The sequence below is a fragment of the Letharia lupina genome (genome assembly GCF_014066315.1).
Source record: "Letharia lupina isolate WasteWater1 chromosome Unknown contig_17, whole genome shotgun sequence".
NCBI classification, from domain to species: domain Eukaryota; kingdom Fungi; phylum Ascomycota; class Lecanoromycetes; order Lecanorales; family Parmeliaceae; genus Letharia; species Letharia lupina.
Window position 1 is genome coordinate 725,452 of NW_023502986.1, and position 20,762 is coordinate 746,213.

At 50.0% G+C, this 20,762-nt stretch overlaps 9 protein-coding genes across 9 annotated transcripts; 6 read left to right on the top strand and 3 right to left on the bottom strand.

The window, feature by feature from the left end:
• Positions 1–163: 163 nt before the first annotated feature.
• Positions 164–2,211, top strand: HO133_003312 (uncharacterized protein; the record flags this gene model as incomplete). Its single annotated transcript, XM_037294235.1, has 6 exons — positions 164–235; positions 394–563; positions 631–687; positions 737–857; positions 907–1,514; positions 1,572–2,211. The coding sequence occupies 6 exons, from the start codon at positions 164–166 to the stop codon at positions 2,209–2,211; spliced, it is 1,668 nt and encodes a 555-aa protein (XP_037149616.1).
• An 845-nt stretch (positions 2,212–3,056) lies between these two features.
• HO133_003313 (uncharacterized protein) lies at positions 3,057–5,797 on the top strand (the record flags this gene model as incomplete). The annotated part of the gene is made up of 3 exons (XM_037294236.1): positions 3,057–3,181; positions 3,272–5,546; positions 5,600–5,797. 3 exons carry the CDS (start codon positions 3,057–3,059, stop codon positions 5,795–5,797), a joined length of 2,598 nt encoding a protein of 865 aa, XP_037149617.1.
• A 577-nt stretch (positions 5,798–6,374) lies between these two features.
• HO133_003314 (uncharacterized protein) lies at positions 6,375–8,349 on the top strand (the record flags this gene model as incomplete). The annotated part of the gene is made up of 2 exons (XM_037294237.1): positions 6,375–6,686; positions 6,748–8,349. 2 exons carry the CDS (start codon positions 6,375–6,377, stop codon positions 8,347–8,349), a joined length of 1,914 nt encoding a protein of 637 aa, XP_037149618.1.
• A 641-nt stretch (positions 8,350–8,990) lies between these two features.
• On the bottom strand, positions 8,991–10,545 carry HO133_003315 (uncharacterized protein; the record flags this gene model as incomplete). Its single annotated transcript, XM_037294238.1, has 4 exons — positions 8,991–9,947; positions 10,004–10,270; positions 10,323–10,413; positions 10,478–10,545. The coding sequence occupies 4 exons, from the start codon at positions 10,543–10,545 to the stop codon at positions 8,991–8,993; spliced, it is 1,383 nt and encodes a 460-aa protein (XP_037149619.1).
• A 744-nt stretch (positions 10,546–11,289) lies between these two features.
• Positions 11,290–12,250, bottom strand: HO133_003316 (uncharacterized protein; the record flags this gene model as incomplete). Its single annotated transcript, XM_037294239.1, has 6 exons — positions 11,290–11,548; positions 11,670–11,733; positions 11,786–11,872; positions 11,923–12,019; positions 12,070–12,168; positions 12,239–12,250. 6 exons carry the CDS (start codon positions 12,248–12,250, stop codon positions 11,290–11,292), a joined length of 618 nt encoding a protein of 205 aa, XP_037149620.1.
• Positions 12,251–12,906: 656 nt separating this feature from the next.
• Positions 12,907–13,787, top strand: HO133_003317 (uncharacterized protein; the record flags this gene model as incomplete). The annotated part of the gene is made up of 4 exons (XM_037294240.1): positions 12,907–13,161; positions 13,232–13,312; positions 13,360–13,529; positions 13,628–13,787. 4 exons carry the CDS (start codon positions 12,907–12,909, stop codon positions 13,785–13,787), a joined length of 666 nt encoding a protein of 221 aa, XP_037149621.1.
• A 453-nt stretch (positions 13,788–14,240) lies between these two features.
• Positions 14,241–17,077, top strand: HO133_003318 (uncharacterized protein; the record flags this gene model as incomplete). The annotated part of the gene is made up of 3 exons (XM_037294241.1): positions 14,241–16,605; positions 16,658–16,927; positions 16,977–17,077. The coding sequence occupies 3 exons, from the start codon at positions 14,241–14,243 to the stop codon at positions 17,075–17,077; spliced, it is 2,736 nt and encodes a 911-aa protein (XP_037149622.1).
• Positions 17,078–17,529: 452 nt separating this feature from the next.
• Positions 17,530–18,798, top strand: HO133_003319 (uncharacterized protein; the record flags this gene model as incomplete). Its single annotated transcript, XM_037294242.1, has 6 exons — positions 17,530–17,605; positions 17,659–17,698; positions 17,767–17,813; positions 17,872–17,882; positions 17,932–18,733; positions 18,794–18,798. The coding sequence occupies 6 exons, from the start codon at positions 17,530–17,532 to the stop codon at positions 18,796–18,798; spliced, it is 981 nt and encodes a 326-aa protein (XP_037149623.1).
• A 432-nt stretch (positions 18,799–19,230) lies between these two features.
• HO133_003320 (uncharacterized protein) lies at positions 19,231–20,331 on the bottom strand (the record flags this gene model as incomplete). The annotated part of the gene is made up of 2 exons (XM_037294243.1): positions 19,231–20,262; positions 20,326–20,331. 2 exons carry the CDS (start codon positions 20,329–20,331, stop codon positions 19,231–19,233), a joined length of 1,038 nt encoding a protein of 345 aa, XP_037149624.1.
• Between the last annotated feature and the right edge of the window lie 431 nt (positions 20,332–20,762).

The window sequence follows — 20,762 nt, forward strand, 5'->3', positions numbered from 1 at the left end:
CTAGAGGCTTGGCGCGATTTCTGGATCTCCTCTTCTAAAAGCGTTGCCAACCACGAACCTCACTCCGAGGATCCACATCTCATCCCATTCCTTCTTTCGCCTCGGTCAATTGCATTGGCAATTTGTCCCTTATTTTCTTTGCTGTTTTTAAACTCCACTCAAGATGATTAGGAATGCTTTGAGGCAGAGCGCCCGTACGGTCGGGGCAGTCTCTGTCCCTAGTAGACTCGCCTTGGTAAGCTACAAACAAATTCTTACTCTTGTGCTAGCGACTCGGCAATATGTGATACGATCCCTGAGGGTGCCATTGCCCTCTTATCAAGCTATACAATTGTTTTAGCTGCTCGATGGCCCCCACTAGCAGCAGAAAACTGATCACATCGTTGGACACAGAACCGATGCACAGCTCCAGCAGCGCTCAATGCAGCGTCAAGACAAGCCCGAAGCTATGCTTCAGAGGCAAAAGCCTCGCCGACAGAGGTCTCTTCGATCTTAGAGCAGAGAATCAGAGGTGTTCAGGAGGAAGCCGGCCTTGCCGAAACTGGTCGTGTCTTGTCCGTTGGGTACGTGACATTTCTGAGATCAAGATGCTAGAACGAAGTGGCTGAAACTGACCGACTTGCACTTAAGTGACGGTATTGCCCGGGTTCATGGAATGAACAATGTCCAGGCCGAAGAACTGGTCGAGTAAGTCTAAGACTCTAGGGCAGTGATATAGATACTCACTCCCAGATAGATTCGCTTCAGGGGTCAAGGGCATGTGCATGAACCTCGAAGCTGGTCAAGTTGGTGTCGTGCTCTTCGGTTCGGATCGTCTCGTGAAGGAAGGCGAAACCGTCAAGCGTACCGGAGAAATTGTTTGTGCCACTACCTTCCTCCACAAATCCTTGTCTTACAGCTCCCTAGGTCGATGTACCCGTCGGCCCCGCGCTCCTTGGTCGCGTTGTGGATGCGCTGGGTAACCCTATTGATGGCAAGGGCCCAATCAAAACGACGGAGAGATACCGAGCTCAACTTAAGGCACCTGGTATTCTACCTCGTCACTCTGTCAACCAACCAGTCCAAACTGGTCTCAAGTCTATCGATGCTATGGTGCCGATTGGTCGTGGACAGCGTGAGCTTATCATTGGAGATCGCCAGACTGGAAAGACTGCGGTTGCCCTCGACGCCATGTTGAACCAGAGACGCTGGAACAATACCGATGACGAAGCCAAGAAGCTCTACTGCGTGTACGTTGCTGTGGGCCAAAAACGATCTACCGTGGCGCAGCTGGTTAAGACTCTCGAGGAGAATGACGCGATGAAGTACTCCATTATTGTGGCCGCGACAGCTTCTGAAGCTGCTCCTCTGCAGTACATCGCGCCCTTCTCAGGATGTGCAATGGGCGAGTGGTTCCGTGATAACGGCAGGCATGCGGTCATTGTCTATGATGATTTGACCAAGCAAGCCGTCGCTTACCGCCAAATGTCCCTATTGCTCCGTCGACCACCAGGGCGTGAGGCCTACCCTGGAGAGTAAGTAGCTTGCACTTAAAATTTCTTCAGCGTCGTCCTTTGCTGACTGCTGCTCAGCGTCTTCTATCTGCACTCGCGTCTGCTCGAACGTGCCGCCAAGCTCAACGACAAGCACGGTGGTGGCTCCCTGACTGCGCTGCCTATCATCGAGACACAAGGTGGTGATGTGTCTGCTTACATCCCTACGAATGTCATTTCCATCACAGACGGCCAGATCTTTTTGGAAGCCGAGCTTTTCTACAAGGGTGTCCGTCCTGCCATCAACGTCGGTCTTTCAGTCTCCCGTGTCGGTTCCGCAGCTCAGTTGAAGGCAATGAAACAAGTCGCTGGGTCCCTTAAACTCTTCTTGGCACAATATCGTGAGGTTGCCGCCTTCGCCCAATTCGGTTCCGATCTTGATGCCGCCACAAAGCAAACACTGAACCGTGGTGAGCGTCTGACCGAGCTGCTGAAGCAGAAGCAGTATCAACCAATGGCCGTCAATGAGATGGTTCCTCTTATCTACGCAGGAGTCAACGGGCATCTCGACAATGTTCCCGTCGCCAAGATTCTTCAATGGGAGGCAGACTTCCTATCGCACCTGAGAAACAACGAGTCCGATCTCCTTGCATCGATCGATAAAGAGGGTCAGGTCACCAAGGAAATAGATGGCAAATTGAAGGATGTTGTGCAGTCGTTTACTAAGAGCTTTACCTGAGAGGAAGTTCAAAGTATGAAACCCTTCAATCATATTGCAGACAGGCGCTGATGGCATCCAAGTTGTAACATACACAGCAGACCCTCTTGCCTCATGTTATCAAACCTTCTGTACGCTGAGGATAGTAAGAGCTGCATCTATGCTTTACACGCTGTGTCAAAGCGTTTTTTTCCTACTATTCGCAAGATGGGAAGCTACACTGGTATTGGTGACTGTCTGTATTTAGAAGCAAGATTCGGTCTGTTCAATCTAGCCATTGTAGTCTTTCTGTGAGAGAGTTTCGTAGTCAGCCTTACGAGAAAGTAGCCGGCTCGGTCGGCGTTAAGGTTCTGCTTCGATCTCTGAACTTGATGAAGAGCTGAAGCGCCAATGAGTCATTCACCATCGCTGGTAATGGTAACGCATACCTTCCAGATACATCCTAACATTGAGGCCAAGGCTCTGAATAGACTAGCAGCTTTTGTCGGCTTTAGTGATTGGCCAGGGGAGCCTAGGATTCGACTCCTACATTACTCCACCACGGAGCATCAATACCTCAAAACCATCTCTATCCAAGCCAAGAGGTCTCGGCGCACGGTGTGCGCCTGTGTTTAAGACAGAATAAGGCTCTATCAGTCGCCTGTCATTTTGCCATCCAAGAAGAGAACACGTCGCGAGCGTGTATTTGCAGAAACTTGGAAAGCGGACGACAACACTTGCGCCGCAGAGATTTTGAAGACGTTGACTGTGTTTAGGCAGAAGGACGTATGAATTTCGGATTTGCTTGGGTGCCACCCCCTGGGCCTCCAGCGCAAAACGATCAACAGACGCTTCGACTATCCCCACAAGACTCGACCACCCCAAAGATGACTCCAACCCCTCCATCAACGACGACTACGAGCAGTGGTCAGTTTTCTCCCGATGGACAATACCGAGTGGTGAGGAAGAGAAACAGAGTACCATTGTCCTGCGCTCCTTGCAGAAACAGAAAGTGAGGTCCCAGATTCCACGTACTGATAACGCGTCTACTAAGATAGCTGGCATTGTTTAGAAGAAAGGGAGCTGATGCTGACTTCCTTAGGCTCAAGTGCAACAGATCTCAACCATGCGAAAACTGTGTCAAGCGTGGAGATGCCATGTCTTGCTCTTATGCTGCACCAGGAAGTCGCAAGAAGCAATCTGCATCTTCGCAATCTAGCAACTCTCCAGATGACATGCAGAATCGTATTGACCGCCTCGAGGGTCTGGTACTCTCTTTGATGACGAACGGCTCTCAATCTGCAGGTCCAGCGGCAGCCCAACGAGCGTTATCCCTGAACTCTACCTCAGGATCCATGGAGTATCCGCAGGATGTGGACGTAGATGTTGATGGAGAATACGAGGACAACGGCGTTGTCAGAGGATCAGGAGAGGACGAGAGTGAGACTGATCAAGTCGTCCAATCGCTTGGAGTCATGAAGGTCGACAACAACAAGTCTATGTATTATGGGGAAGCTCATTGGGCTGCTATCTTGCACGATATCAAGGAGGTCAAGAACTATTTTTCAGAGCACAAGAAGCAGTGGGAAGACCAAATGGTCAAGGTGCAAGAAGCCAAGAACCGTGTTGACTCAGCGCCGCAAGGCCCGACTTTCTTGTTTGGAGGATCAAAACCACCACCTTACTCGGATTTACTCGCGCAGTTACCAAAACGAACCGTGACAGATAAGCTCGTCTCCCGGTACTTCAACTCGTATGATCCAGCAGTCCATATCCTGCATCCTCCGTCATGGCAGAGGAATTACGAAAAACATTGGGAGAATCCCCATAAGAGTGGGGCGGCATGGCTCGGACAAATTTTCGCTATCATGTGTTTGGCAATGCATTCGTACTTTCGAATGGATGATGAGCCCCCTGAGTTCCGGGGCAAGTCTCTTGCTTTGGCTGCAAATTATCGAGCTCTTACCGGACAGTGTCTTTTGCTTGCCGACTTCACCAAGCCTGTCAATCACATGATCGAGACTTTGGTGCTCCACCTACATTGCGAATATGCTCGGAATCGTGATGCTGAGGTTGGAACGTGGGTATTAGTAGGCATGATAGTCCGGCTAGCTATGCGTATGGGCTATCACCGAGACCCAAAATACTTTCCCAACATCACACCGTTCCAAGGGGAATTGCGAAGACGAGTGTGGACATTCGTGCGACAATCAGATCTTCTCTTCTCTTTTCAGATCGGATTGCCGAGCATGATTCGATTGGGTGATTGTGACACAGAACTTCCTCGAAACCTTTACGATGATGAATTCGACGAGGATTCAAAGATTCTCCCCCCCTCGAGACCCGCGTCAGAGCCTACTCCCGTATCATACATGTGCGCGAAAGCTAACATCGCATTCGCATTTGGGAAGGCGGTCGAGAAATTACACTCTGTATCGACATCCTCGTATGACGAAATTATGACTCTAGATCGCGATCTGAGAGAAGCTCGTGCAGAGTTCCCTCCACATCTTCGTCTTCGAAGCATAGAAGATTCTATGATGGACCCTGGAGCTCTAGTCATGCAACGCTTCTATTTATCAATCTTGTATCACAAAGGTCAATGCGTTCTTCATCGAAAATTCCTCGCGAGAGCGCGCGAGAATAACCGCTACGCTCACTCTCGACGTACCTGCGTTGACTCATCAATGGAGCTTCTCAGCCACCAGGCGACCCTGCATTATGAATCGCGTCCTGGTCGTCGCCTCCACGGCATGAAGGTCTTCATCAGCTCGATCACAGCAGCGGACTTCCTACTTGCTGCTATGATTGTCGCTCTTGATCTCTGCTACGGGGCGGAAACAGAAGGCGGCGGCCAAAGCTCTGGCGACATGTACACCTGGGGACTGGAAAGACGAGCGGACATGGTTCGGGCGCTCGAAGTTTCCAATGACATTTGGAAAGAGACGAAGGATCAGTCAATGGAGGCCTTCAAAGCATCTGAACTTCTGACTGTCATCTTGAACAAAATGAAGTATAGTAGGAACCAAGCCGCTGGACGAACACCGCAAAACCCCTTCCCATTTCCCGGCCCACCCAACGGCACAGATGGGCAGACTTTCGGACTACCAGGGGAGGAGAAGCCCGAGCACTCTGCAGCCATGACACTAGGCATGCTTAGCAATGGCGGGATGACGCCTAATTCTGCGTCGATGTTCAATGGGGCATTTCCTTCTACAGGGGGTGTTAGTTCTAACATGGGGGATATGCAGTCTTCAGGATTGACGCCAGGCTACTCACTGGAGCAAGCTGGTAACGGCATACCCTCTGTGCCGAGCCCACTCTCGTTCTTTGGCAATGGAAATCTAGCGGGTGACATGCCCGCGAACTTGGATTGGGTAAGTGCAAGCGGTCGCGTATGACCAATGAAAATGCTAATGTCCGCGCATAGGATGCATGGGATTCCTACGTCCAGAATGCGAGTCTTGACACTGGGATTCAGGGTTGGCCCGCGAGCATGGACCCGGCACTGATGACATCGGCGGTAGATGGACAAGCGCAGATGCAGCAAACGTCTAGTACCTCGTTCAATGGTTCTGGAGGAATATTCATGGGGGTCAGCACTCCCCCAGGCAACATGCCTATCTGACCGTCACCGGCTCCTGTTGTTCGAGCACGAAGCGCTGTTGGGCATGCAATAGCGATGGGTTGGAGGTCATCAGGCCTTGATAAAATCCCGAATGTGGAGGCGTTATGGCGACCGCGAGGGAATCGCCTTATGAGCTGGCAAGAAGCAAAGATACCACGTGTGGCAATTCGCAGGTTTGCCGCAAGAACAAGCCTGGAACATGCTTGTACTTAAAACGACTCATATTTTTGCGAAGCTGGAGACACGCTGTAAAAAAACATAACCACCCCACTCGAATTATTTGATGTGCTCTGACTATCTCGACGCGTAGGTTCCTCGAGCCCTGGCCTATGCAAAATACACATTTTCATTCACTGGGTTATTCTTTTCTTTCAAAGCTGCGATTACCTAAAAGTAGTCTGCACTCTGCCTGCCAACTGCCGAGTTCAAATTTTGTGCACATGTATCTACCCGCGCAACACGCGCGCCAAAAAAGTAAACAAGACCTCCCCACCAAATCTTCGTCATCTTACATATCCCCTCACAAACCACTCCAAACAGACAATTTGCATAATTGTCTTCTTCCACACAGTGAACGATGGGCTCTCTCAAGTCAGTCTACCAGAGCTTCTTGGCAAGCCCCAATGCGTCTGCATTGAACAACGATGCCTCTCTCAACTACATTACGACTCTTACCACCATCAACACTGCCGCTGCCGTAATCAAACACCATGCAGCACATCAAAAGGTTCTCACAAAGAAAGAAGAGAAGGTTTTGAGCTGCATTGAGGGCCGTGATGCTTTGTGCCTGGATGTCGAGACCACTTTGGAGTTCATTACAGGTGGAGGGGCTTATTTGCCCGGCTTGGATGACAACTTCCTGGCGGACCGCGTCGTTACATTCCCAATGGTGAAAGAAACTCGGCCGGCGAAAAATTCATGTTGACGCTCGTGCTAAATCTTTGGTCTAGGTGCACATCGTCCATTTCGATTCGACCCAGAAGATTCAACAAGTCCGCCTATACTGGGATCAAGGATCTCTACTCAAGCTCGTAGATGTTATTGGATCTCGAGCAAGGAACTGGCCTATCCGTGATGGCAAAGATCAGGCACGTCTGATCGCTTCGAGTGCTGCGGTTATTACTCAAAGCAATTGCCCCACGCGTCCAGCCACGGAGAACGGTTCCTGCGACGCAGACCATGCGGCTGTCACAACCAAGCCTAGATCACAGAGCAAGAATGTCACCAGAGACCCACATGCCAGCTTAGCCCTCTTCGCGCCTCGTGAAGAAGTAGAGGACTCCTTGGCACCCGCCGCTGTCGCTCCTCGTGCCTCGGCCAAACCACCGCCCCGGGACTACCATGACCTCTTCGTCGGTAACGAGTCCGACGCCTCGCCAATCTCCAAGGAAAAGATTATATCGCCCCAAAAGGAGAACATGACCCTTGGCCCTATCGCTCCCAAAGGTGGTGTCGGCAAAAATTATCAGCCCTCTCGCTTGTTCGAGACCGACAACTCGCAGCCAGGAACTCCCGGCACGCCCATCGAATCTTCAGCGAAATTCATCAAACCCGATCCCAATAAATACAACCATTTCGAATTCGGCGATGGAAACGAGAAACAAATGCCAATGGCAGCTCGGCCCAAATCTAAGCACCAAAACAACTGGGACTTCGCAGATTTCATGACCCCTGACAAGGTTCCCATCAAAGTCCGAGGCCAAGACGTCCGTCACTTCGGCTGGAGTGACGATGAACCTGTGATGGATAGCCCAGTCAAGCATCCTGCTGTAGCCAAAGCGCGTCCTGATGCCAATACAAACTTCGAATTCCAAGATGATGACACTCCCGGAGGTGAGTGGGGTCCAGATCATCATCGCGGTCAGGGTAACGCGAAGGGCTTTGGAATGTATCAGAACAATGTTTTCGACGAAAGCGATTTGCCACACAGCCCAGAGAAGAAGGGCCATCCATTGGCCAACCTAAAGGATAGACGCAAGAACTTCGATCCCCATTTCAGCATGACAGATGATGCTCCCTCTCATTCAGCGAATGTTGACAAGCAGCCGATCCCGGAGGCCAGAGCGAAGGTGGTTCAACAAATGGGTGCGCAGTGGGAAGCTAGCGGCCAATCGCCAGTAAGTCGCCACCCGACAAGCAAAATCGAAGATGTAATCAACCCAACCTCTGGAGACAAGGAAAACTTTCTGAATGGAGGCGGCAACAAGCATGTTGGTATCAAGAGCGGCGGCGACGGCATGGGAGGGAAAAAGGGAGCCGGACGCTCGTGGGGCTTTGGAGACGATTCTCCTGGCCCTCAACCCGCTAGTAAGAACGAGAATCGAATCAACCCGGTTTCTGGGGACAAAGAGAACATCTCGAACGGAGGTGGCAAGAAGCATGTGGGCATCAAGAACGGTGGAGATGGCATGGGCGGGAAGAAGGGGGCTGGACGTGCCTGGGGCTTTGGGGATGATAGTGATGAGGACGGCGTTGGAGGCAGGAATGGTGGCAAGTTCCAGGCTTCGAAGATCCAACAGGCCCCGAAGGATAGTGGGTTTTGGGATTTTTGAGCATGGAAGGGAATGGGGATATGTTGCAATGAAGGAAAGACGGATGGCGGATTGATTGGGTGCAATGATACGCGATGGATCACGAGGTGGCAACATTGTTCTTCTGAACGTTGATGTTCCTGTTCAAAATTTCGGGTGATGTATCATGTGAATGCTTCAAAGATCATCTCAAATCGAGTATTTCAAGCTGTCTTCTGCCGCTTTTTTTTGTTCACTCAACGTGTTGGACTAAGAAAGCGGTGCTGAATGTGCATCGAGCGTGGAAATTGGGCAGAAAAGTTCATGGACATGGGCATCTTTACGAGCAAGCATCCAAGGAGAACGGTTTTCTCTAGGTCATCTGGAGAACGCGTTCTGAGTCCTAATCTAGCATCGGTGATCACTGGACTATCGCACAGACTTCCAGGGTGTCTGGGCGAAATCGTTTCCTAAGTAAAGTATTCACACTCGACACGACACAATTGAGCATGTATCGTACAGTGATGATTCCTTCCTCGAACGGATGAGCGACGTAAAAGTCATCGGTACTATGACTTCACACTTCACATCCTGCATCAGACATCATCTCATGCTTCTTCGTCCGAGCACATGTTCTCTTCCATACATGCACGTTCTCCATTAGACGTGCGATGAAATTTCTCCTACCATGGCAATTCATCATCGGTTACGTTGATGCAAAGGAAGCCTTGGTACGAAGCGTTCCTCTTGCTCAGCTTTGCGCTTGGCTGCTTCACAACGCAGCCGAAAAAAGGCTCAATGATCTCAGCTGTCCTGTGTTGTAGCGACTGAAAGACAGTCCCGAAATCTTCTCTACTGATATTTGCGGGTTCGCCAAACTTGTCGTAGAGTCTGTCGAACCAGTACGGGTGGGAAGGGTACTGTATTTCGGAGCCTATGTTCCGCAAGAGACGTTCCTTCAAGAGTCGGAACTTTCGTGCATAAGAGACCGAGCCGCCGTTTCGATGGGACCTGAAGAGTCTGCTGATCTCGTCTCTGAAGGCCGCGGTAGCGAATGTAATTGTACGCTCATCAGGCATTCTTCCAGTTTTCCTTGGCTGCTCTATGAGGACAACACGCTGATGAATGTCCTTCAGCATGTCTCGCAGCTCAGCACGCTTGCTGAGCAGCAACTCACCGGCCTCGAAACTGCTGAAATTGCGCTCGATGTCATGATCCTCCCACAGGGGATCTGCGATGATTCGAGAGACAATCTCTTTGAGCAGCCAGCGAGAGTGGATCTTCATTGCGATGTTTAGAAGTTCCTTGTAATTGGCATTGGAGAATCTTTCGATATCAGAGCTATGATAGCGAATCAAATAATTCTCGACAGGCATTGACACAACCGAGAGGCTATCGTACGCATCTGCTACACGGACAAGGGTGTAGATCGACTTGACAACATACTCGAAGTTGCTGGGATCGATGGCTAGCGGTATATGATGTATGAGCTTCAAGTATTGACGATGAGCTTCAGTGGTATATGTTCGAAAGCTCGTTTTGTTATTGTCTTGGGGAACCCATGGAGCACACCTGGTAAAAATTGCGGCAGTACTGAAGTGAAGGCCCGGCGTCTCCGCTACATGGACTGCTCCTGCTGTCTGCCCCACAGATAAATACTGAGATCTGGCAAAGGTCACAGGCGCGCTTGACTTACCGCTCTGGCTAGAAGATCCAGATGATCAGTAGAACCCCCATCAAGTTCGTCGAATCGTAATTGGTATTTCCATTTGATCGTACCTTCATCTGGTGAGCCACGATTGCCGCTAGCCCAGCGACTACTGAGGCTGGCCTTAAAGAAGGAGGAGTGTAAGCTAAGGCCCACACTGTGAACGACGAAGCGATCTTCTGGCTTTCGAGAGAGATGGATTTCCACGTCACCATCTTCATGGCACGGAAGAGCAGTGCTTCTTGAAGACGAGTCCTTGAAAAGAATTAGCTGACACCAAAAACATACGGGCATCGATCTGCTTTACCATAGCTGTTGATCTTTGAGGCTCAGACTGGGGTCGTTTCAAGCAGACCTGCTCAGCGACAATTGATTTCCTTTTGACGAAAGTGAGTAATCTATCATGAAAGTGAGAAGTCATCCTCGAAAGTCCCTCAATCAAAGGTAGACAAAAGCACGCACCTCTTCTGAACGTTGCCAAACAAGGCAATCAGGCCTCGTGATGATGTAGATATTGGGCAGTCAACCATAGTGGGGAAAGGAATGAAGCCAAGCTTAAGGGATGTGGTTTGAGTCAGCTCAAAGTGAGGTGAAGTTGGAAAAGTGACAGCTCCACAGTCCTCACTTGTCAACTTTGGGGGCAGGCCCTTCAACCCCATTTCATGGCATCCTCAATTTTCCGGTCGCCCCAAAAATCTGATTCTCTACGACATTTGCATAGGCTAAACCCCGTATGAGCTCCAAGTCTGGTCGTTTCTCATGCTAAGCAAAATCTCCTCCTCACAAGCTGTCGCCACATGTTACTCCCAGACAATAGCTATCAGAACATTCTCGATGGCCTCGCTTCCTCCATTTCTTCCATGCAATCGTTGGCGACTTCGACGCAAATGAAGGCTAGAGAGGTGTCACCCCCATCTTTCCTCCCCCGATATTTGGATGCATAATAGAGTAGCGACCGAGTCACATTTGCCGCCGACCGCTGAAAAGTCCGGAAAATGGATATTGAACTTGCTTTGTCGACATTGCTGTTACGTTCTTCGCTCAATCATCAATTTTTTTATCACACGTCGAATTCTGCTAATGCTGCCTGTGAGTAGAGCACACTCATAATCTCGAACCAAAGTAGGGCAGCGCCAAAGATGCCTTGGAAGTCCTCCGTCAGCAAGCTACCTATTTGTGCTTTTGGCTGGCTTTTCCCTTCTATGGAATAGTAGAGTTGTCATTCTTTCGCAGGAAAGACCACTTGGTTCACAGATCCACCAGTCTACCACCACTCAACCGGCCCAAGTCCGGACTGCGACATCGAAGCCTACATCGTTGAGCACATCCTGCTTCCAAAGCGGCAGTGGACTTACTGTGATGCTATAAGGGCTCTTCCGCTCCGTTGTCGACTCACTACCTCGCTCGGAAGGAGGTGAAGGAGATATGTCGTTCCATTGCTCGTCCTCCACACGCACTCGAACCCACTCGTTCTTGTCGTAAAAGTATTCGTCGCCATCATTTACCCAAGTCCAAACTTGCTCTTGCACGTTGCTTGAAATAAAGTCAGATTCGCAGAGAAGGCCGTTGGCAGCAAATGCAGGACCAATAAGCCAGAAGCATGTGCGGAAAAGAGTAAACGAGCAGAAGAATTGGGGCTACAGGGCCGACTTACAAAAAGCTTTTGGGGAACATCAAGTTCGGAGGGACAAATATGTCGTCAAAGAAGTCCAGCCGTACTGTTCTGGGTGTCATTAAGCCAGTTCCATTGTAGAGGAACGGGGGGCCTACTTTTCATGCCATATTCAGAAGCGCCACTGATCTGTGCGAGAAGAATCTCTCCCTTGAAAGGACGGAAGACGATAAGACGGAATTCGACTAGAAGCCTTGAACATTTGAACTTGGGAAGCCGGGATGCTTTGGCCTACCATTGACATTCACAATGCCAGTACCATGGCCAATCAGACCGTCGGAGGCGTTCAATATATCGTAAACGCATATGCAGAGCCCGATTTTTTGAATTACCTGGAACGCTGTTAGCATCGCAAACTAAAGGGAAACCACGAGTCGTCTACTTTGTTGGCATATTTGACATTGATGTTGTCTTGAATACTTTCTCCACTGGGCTTCTCCACATCCTCTGGAGATATTTGGACCAAATCACTTAGTGTAGTCTGATTGATGTTTCAGCACTGCAGGCGATGAAAGCATATTCCACTCAGAGAGTCCAACACCCTAGCTTACCAGGATGAACATTGAGCTACCAATGCCATACGATGGGGACCTTCGAGCGCTTTGGTTGAGAGCTGTACATTCGTTGGCTTCACGAGACCACAAAGTAAGACTCGAGAGATGCGAACGAGGGAAGCGATCGGAAGGGAAACGGAAACCCTTACCGTAGGGCTGTACTCTAGCTAAACTTTCCTCGTACATTTCAGCACTAAGCCTCAAAAAGAGACGAGACACAAATCCCGGCGCAAGCACAAACTTACCCTCGACAACGCCTGGTCCTCACGCCGTCCAGGGCCCGATCCGCACTGACAAGGTCTCGAGCAACCTCTCTGTTTCTTCTGGGGAGTGCGCAAGAGTGCTAAAGTCTTTGCGCAGCCACTCCTTTACTTGGCGGGCCTCAGTACGTTGTCCAGCAGCGCTTCACTGCGTCTGGACTATGCTGATCTCTAGGCGTGTCTATGAAGCTGTCACTCATTCGCGCATGATCGCGTGAAACCCGATATCTTAGTATTATCTCAACAGGACCAGAGAAGGCTGGACATAGGAATGAGAGCGAGCTAAGGAGCGTGAGCGGTCACATTGTGTTGAGGGCTGCGCATCCTAGGAAGAAGCGCTGGCATACCGCCTGTCAATAGATACAGATACTCGTCCAAGCAACCCATAACCTCCAAAAGTCCAACATGTATTTCCTGCACGACATGGAGCGAACCATCACGCTGCATCCATCATTCTTTGGCCCACGCGTAAAGGAGTACATCAGAGGCCGACTTATGGAAGATGTCGAGGGAACATGCACTGGCCAATTCTACATTATTTGTGTGATGGATACAGATACCCAAGACTTTTCTGAAGGGCGAGTGGTCCCGGGCAGTGCTGTCGCAGAATACACAGTGCACTATCGAGCCGTCGTATGGAGGCCTTTCAAGGGCGAAACGGTTGGTCTACCCGTCGAGAATCCATGGGCATTTCGGGCTTGTCATGTGCTGAATTTTTATCTCACGCTAGGTCGACGCCATAGTCAGCTCTGTGAACAGAGAGGGTATTTTCGCTGACGTTGGACCTCTCCCAACCTTTGTCTCCAAGCATGTGTGTTCAGACGGCTAAGCTTTCGGACCCTCGGCTGATGTGTACAGATGATCCCGAGCGATATCAAATGGGATCCGAATGCTACTCCGCCACAGTTCACGGACAACGGAGACCAAGTCATTGAGAAGGGTACACATCTACGGATCAAGATAATGGGGACCAGGAGTGATGTTGGCAGTATGTTCGCTATTGGAAGTATCAAAGAGGACTTTCTGGGGTTTGTGCCATGTTTGTGATCATACTAGCTTCCACTTACGATTTTGCAGGACTCTCTAAAAGACCATGTCCAGCGTGTCAAGGCTGCAGCGCTCCCAGAATGCGAACCCTTGCCAAGAGGAACATCAAAGATGTAGAGGAAGAGGCTCTACGACAGATCCTTCGTCTTGACGGCGGGACTTCGTACCAACTCTGCGAAAAGAGACCTCCAGCTCTTAACGAAAGCTGGCTGAGCTTGGATTTCAAAGGGTTTGGGTGATTGTATTACTAATTAGATGTCGCTCTTCATAATTTAAGATTCATCGTGCGAGATAGAAAATGATACGGAATTAGAAAGACTTGTGACTGTAACAAAACCCATGGTGGCTCAGGAGGCATATTGATATCAGAACTGTAGATAATGATTGAGAAAGTCAACAAAGTGTTCAAGATTCTACAGACTACAATAGTCATAGAGTGGAGATGAATAGAAGGATTAGATTCTACTCGCCGAGCCAGCATCTCAAATAAGGCATCCTTTCTATAGCGTACTCTAGATAATAGACTATTGCTGACCTTGAATTCAACGACGAACAAGAGGATCATGCATCTGCTCTATCATCCACTGATGTTAATCACCAATCAGCCCAACGAGTCGTTGGCAGCCTTCTAGATGGGAACATTAAGTTTACTCCGTTCGTGATCCCATGAATCCACCTCCGGAGGTGTCGAGATGGCTTCCACTCCATACCATGACGATGAAGAGGAGAGGAAACCGTTGACCCACGACTCCTCATCCTCGGACCCAGCTCGAAACTCTCTGGATTCCGTCACATCCTCTTCCGACACATCTATAGCCTTGGAGCACCTTAATGAAGACGGGACTGCAGTGGGCAACGGGCATACAAAAGGCCTGTCGGGGACCAGAGCCCTTGACGACAAGGGCAATGACTACGATGACGAAGATGGCTTCTATCGTCCCCCTCGCCGACAACCGTTGGAAAGAAGGAACAGACGCATAATGTGGGCATTGGGCGGCTTATGCCTTGGTGGATGGGTACTTGCTCTGGTTCTCTTCCTGTCTCAGCAAACATACAGACATGCATCTTCCATCCCATTCGACCCAGCTGCCACCGCATCACACGGGTCTGGCAAGGCCGTGACTCTTGATCAATACCTCACAGGAGCATGGCGACCAAGGCATCAGCAGATCTCCTGGATCGCGGGCGCAAACGGCGAAGACGGACTGCTTCTCGAACAGAATGCTGGTTCCGGCAAAGATTATCTGGTGGTAGAAGATGTGCGAAGTCGCACGCCCAACGCTGAGGCACAGGATAGCCAAACCCTGATGAAGGATGGGCCCTTCAAAGTGGACGGTCTCGACGTGCAGCCGAATAGAGTATGGCCGAGTAAAGATCTCAAAAAGGTGTTAGTCATGTCCAGTGAGCAGAAGAATTGGCGGCATTCTTTTACAGGCCTTTATTGGATATTCGACGTTGCTAGTCAACAAGCCGAACCTCTGGATCCAGCGAAACCAAGTGACCGTATTCAATTGGCTTCATGGTCACCCCAAAGCGATGCCATTGTCTTCACCAGAAACAACAACATGTACCTACGCAAACTTTCGTCCAACAGTGTAGAACAGATTACAAAGGACGGGGGAAGCGAGCTCTTCTACGGGGTACCTGATTGGGTATACGAGGAGGAAGTCTTCGGCGGGAATAGTGTGACCTGGTGGTCTGAGGACGGGAAATTTATAGCCTTTCTACGGACGAACGAGACCGCTGTGCCGGAGTACCCTATCCAATATTTCGTTTCCAGACCGAGTGGGAAGGACCCGGCACCAGGCGAAGAGAGTTACCCTGAAGTACGACAACTCAAATACCCAAAAGCTGGCGCTCCAAATCCAGTAGTGGACCTACAGTTCTACGACGTTGCTAATAACGACGTTTTTTCAGTCACCACCGACAACGACTTTCCCGACGATGATCGCTTGATAACCGAGCTAGTATGGGCTGGAAGAGATGGCAAAGTTTTGGTCAAGAACACGAACCGAGAAAGTTACATCTTGAAGGTCGCCTTGATTGATGTCGTTGAACGGACTGGAACAGTTGTTAGGGAAGAAGATGTGAAAGCCTTGGACGGGGGATGGTTTGAGGTGTCAGAAGAGACCCGATACATCCCAGGCGATCCTGGTAATGGTCGGCCTCATTCTGGATACATTGATACCGTGATAAAAGAAGGCTATGACCATCTCGCCTATTTTACTCCTCTCGACAATCCGGAACCTGTTATGATTACGACTGGAGAGTGGGAAGTTGTCAATGGTCCGTCAGCAGTTGACCTAAAAGCAAACCTTGTATACTTTGTCGCAACTAAGGAATCCTCCATTCAAAGACATGTCTATACTGTGAACCTTGATGGGACATCTCTCCAACATTATTCGGAACATCGCAAAGAAGGTTATTACGATGTCTCGTTCTCCACAGGTGTTGGCTTCGCCTTGCTCTCCTATCAAGGGCCCGACATTCCTTGGCAAGAAGTTCGTTCGACGCCAAGCTTCAAAGGACACTACTACAAGCATCGCTTTGAGACGAATACTGGATTAGCCAAGCTCGCCGCTGCTCATGAGCTGCCCATTGAGATTTATCAGACGGTAAATATTAGCGGCGTTGATCTTAACCTCGTCGAGCGCCGTCCACCCCATTTCGATGAGAACAAGAGATATCCGGTCCTTTTCCAACTCTATGGAGGTCCCGGCTCGCAACAGGTTGACAAGAAGTTCACAGTTGACTTCCAGTCTTACGTGGCGTCGAACCTCGGCTATGTCGTTGTGACGCTAGATGGGCGAGGCACTGGCCTCATCGGTAGAAAAGCAAGGACTATCGTGAGCGGCCACATCGGATACTACGAAGGCATGGACCAGATTACGGCTGCAAAATTGTGGGCGAAGAAGCCGTACGTCGATCCGGAAAGGATGGCGATTTGGGGCTGGAGCTACGGGGGCTTCATGGCGTTGAAAACGTTGGAGCTTGATGGAGGTGAGACATTTAAATACGGTATGGCTGTTGCGCCGGTGACGGATTGGAGATTTTATGGTAAGCTCTCGTGTACTTGCTGTGGCTGGAGCCTGACTGATTTGGCTGCCAGACTCCATCTACACCGAACGATACATGCAGACCCCACAGAATAACCCTGATGGCTACGATAATACCACGATCAGTAACATGACCGCTCTTCAAGGCAATGTCCGTTTCCTGATGATGCACGGCGTCGCAGACGACAATGTGCACATGCAGAACTCCCTTACTCTCCTGGACAGACTCGATCTTGCGGGCGTGGAGAATTATGACGTTCATGTTTTCCCCGATTCCGATCACAGCATCTACTTCCACAATGCGAATCGGATGGTTTACGATAGTACGTCAAACCTGCACTTGATACGTGGAAGATACTGACTATGCACTAGGACTTAATAATTGGCTTGTCAATGCTTTCAACGGCGAATGGTTACGAACAGAAGATGCGATACCCATGGAGAGGATTGGAGCTACTCCTCACAGACGGTGAACAGGTTCAGGTAGCATGGGCTGGCGTTAGGAGGTTTCAGATGCATACTTTAGAGTATGCTCGAAGTATGTGAGGGGCGCTGACGCTATTTGGAAAGCCAACGAGCCTAATGGCAGATGTTATGGGTTTGATCTCGAAACATTTCGTTTCGTTCTTGTTGATTCGTTCTCTAGAGACATGAACATGTTACAGTTCGGAAATGGAAATCATGTTTTGTTTGTCCATGTTCGACAGAGCCGTGGTCTAAAAATGCGATGCCCTAAAGTACAGTAAGTATCTTACGTTATAAGGGCGAAAATCCGAATATCCGAAAATGACGTCGAGCCAACTCTGCGATTGATTCGAAAATCCGGCCGTCATCACTTTCGTTAACAACAATCTACCTGTCCATTCGTATCTTACAATCTCTTAATCCACTGTACTCCACGAAAGTTATGCCAGATTCGCCCAACATGTCAGCGACGACGAAGGAACTTCTTAAAAAGGTGCGCATGATTGTGCCACCAATGCTGGACAAATTTCACAAAGGTACTTCTCGCGTCCTGGTCATAGTCGAAATACTTCTGACATAAGCGTACCAGGTCAATTGGGTAGAGTAGCAGTCATTGGAGGCAGCGAGAAGTACGTAAAATCTGTTTGCGCCTTTCAGATTGAGAAAAAACCCCCGGAATCAATTGACTCTAGAGCAGCTACACCGGCGCACCCTATTTTTCGGCCATGGCATCCGCACGATTAGGTAAATTCATACATCCAGGCACCCAAGCCTCTCACATGAGATTGACAACCTTCTTCAGGCGCTGATCTCGTAACCTGACTCCTCCCAATCCATCCTCTTCCCAAGCTAAATCAACCAGTCCCACGTCATCTGCACCCCGCCCGCCGCCAACGTGATAAAAACCTACTCTCCCAATCTGATGGTCCACCCCATAATGCGTGAAATCAATGAAGTGCCCGCCTCCCACGAACCCGCGACTGAACTCGCCTCTCCCATCATCAGTATGCTCGGCAATCTGCATGCCGTCGTCATAGGTCCGGGTCTCGGGCGCGACAAACTCATGCAAGCGACCGTTGCTGTCGTCATAAAGGCGGCGAGGGAGAAGAATGTGCCATTGGTATTGGACGCGGATGCGCTATGGTTGATTCAGAGTCAGCCAGAGTTGGTGCATGGGTACAAGGAGTGCGTGCTCACTCCAAATGTCGTGGAGTTTGGAAGGTTAGCTAAGGCGGTGGGGTTGGGAGAGGATGACCTACCGGATACTGGTGAAGCTGGGTGTAAGAAACTTGCAACGGCTCTCGGAGGGGTGGTTGTCGTGAGGAAGGGAGGGGTCGACTGGATTAGTGATGGTGAGAAGGCGATTGTAGGTGATGGAGAAGGCGGAAGGAAGAGGAGTGGTGGGCAGGGCGATACGTTGACAGGAAGTATCGGAACGCTGTTGGCATACAGGGATGCGTATCACGAGAAGCTGTGGGATACCGAGGGTGACTTGGATAGATCCGAAACATTGATGCTGGCAGCTTGGGGAGGTAGTACGATCACAAGAGAATGTTCGAGGCTAGCATACAAGAAGCACGGAAGGAGTCTGCAGGCGAGCGATCTGACTGAGGAAGTGTCTGTTGCCTTTGATACCTTGATTGGGGAGAAAGAGGAGAGTAAGCGTATGTCTAAGTATTCAAGTCTTATCTACAGATCGAAATGCTGACTCTGAAATGTGCTAGTGTGAAGAGTCGAGACCAGCATGCTTGATTTTGCTTTTTCCCATAGAAACAACGTGCGTCGATCCAGGCTTTCTTCTTAGACATGTAGCCGGGACAACAAGCTCAGTACATAGCCGTTCTTATCAAGTGTGCTCCCGGCGTTCTTGGCCCTAGTTCCTCGAAGAACGCCGTGGGCAACAGAATAACACGACGGCGTCAGAAACCATTCCAGGCGACTGAAAAGGCGACAATGACAGAATAAGCTGAACTTCCGTACTGCCATTAATGCATTCAAACAAGACATGGCCGTAAGGCCTTTCAAGGCCACAAGACACCCGCTAATGGCAACGCAAGCAGAGTCGCTGAAACGCATATATTGCAGGCCACACCGGAAGGTGTCTAGCCTCTCAGAATACCGCAAGCACTCGCTTTCACGAGAAAAGGATGGAAGACGTGTTTCAATACCTCTGCGGCTTCGCTTTCTTAGCCAACTGCTCCAATCTCTTCCTTCTCTCCTCCTTCTCTTTCTTGAGCTTTGCTTCCATCTTCGACTCGTCTTCATCTTCCTTCCTTGCAGCCTTCTCTGCCACGGTCTCTTCTTGTTCCACATCCGTAAAGCCAGCCTCCATGTCATCGGATCCATCAGAACCATATTCGTCCTCTTCGATGTCGTCCAAGTCATCCTCGTCAGTGGCTGCGTATTCGTCGTATCGGGATTTGCGAGGATTGGCATCTCGGTCTCTCGTGATTGGGGGCTTGGCAGTCGCGGAGACTGGTTTCATGGTTCCTTTGTAAGTTGGTTGTGGTAGCTGGGGTTTGGGTTTTGCTGTCCCCTTGTAAGCCGGAGCTGCAATCTTCTTATTCGCTACAGATCCTGGAGCCGGACTGCTGCTCAGACTACCGGAAGACCCGGGGCGGCTGTTATTCTTGATGCCAAGTTTCTTGTCCTTCATCGCCTTCTTTTTCATTTTCAGCTCCTTCTTGTAACTTGGCGCAATTTGCTCCTTGGGCTTATGACTAATGGTGCCTACGGGAGGCTTGGATTGATTTGCTTTGGCTCGAGCCATGATCTCCGCATATGATCCTTTCTTTGGTGCCTTCAGACCGTCTCCCGTAGGTGTTGTAGGAGTAGCAGAAGCCGGGTCGAATCTGCTAGTACCGCGGTAAGGCATTACAGCGCTAGAAGACGAGAGCGAGATGGGAGGCTTTGAGGCTCTTGCCTGTGGATTTGTCGACGGTGTCGCACGAGCAATTTGCCCACTTGCCATGCTGTTCCTCACGATCTTGCCGTCTCGACCTGCTAATCCATCTTCCGCCTTGCGCTTTTTATTTTGGGCCAGGTCTGTGTTGGCTGACGAGACGCCATTCTGGCCCTGGATGCGACGCTGCTCAGAAACCGGATCGCTTGGTCTCTCGATCTGAGGCCGCGGTAGTGGCATGGGAGGTTGTGGACCATTGTTGCCGATGGAGCTGAGTACTGAATTGAAGAACTAGGTATGAATGTCAGTATCCGGTGATGAGGCAATGATCAGGATCCAGCCTGGGTGACTCACGCTCATGATGGAAGTACTGTCGTCTCTCTGGGTTCAGTACTACCGCCGATGATTTGTGGGTAGGTATGGAGGAGTCATACTATTGCTCTGGGCTGGCGAAAGCCTCCTTAATAGAAGACGCCAAAAGATAGAAGATGCAACAGTGACTCAAATAACAAGTGTTCTACAGCTAATTTAATTACGTGGCTGTCTCATGTGAAGGCGAGTGAATTGAAACAAGTGGTAGTTGGTACTCTCTATTCTTTACATCACGTGCATTGAGATTCGCAACTCTCTCCAAAAATCCGAATGCAGCCCTATGACTATCGGGAAAAACGCCAAGAATTTTAGCGTTTCCCACAAACTTCTACTGCCACCTGGTACACACTTCTTCCCAAAGATCAATCTCCAAGTTTGACTCATCACATCAATACTCAAGAACTCGACGTATCAGTCTC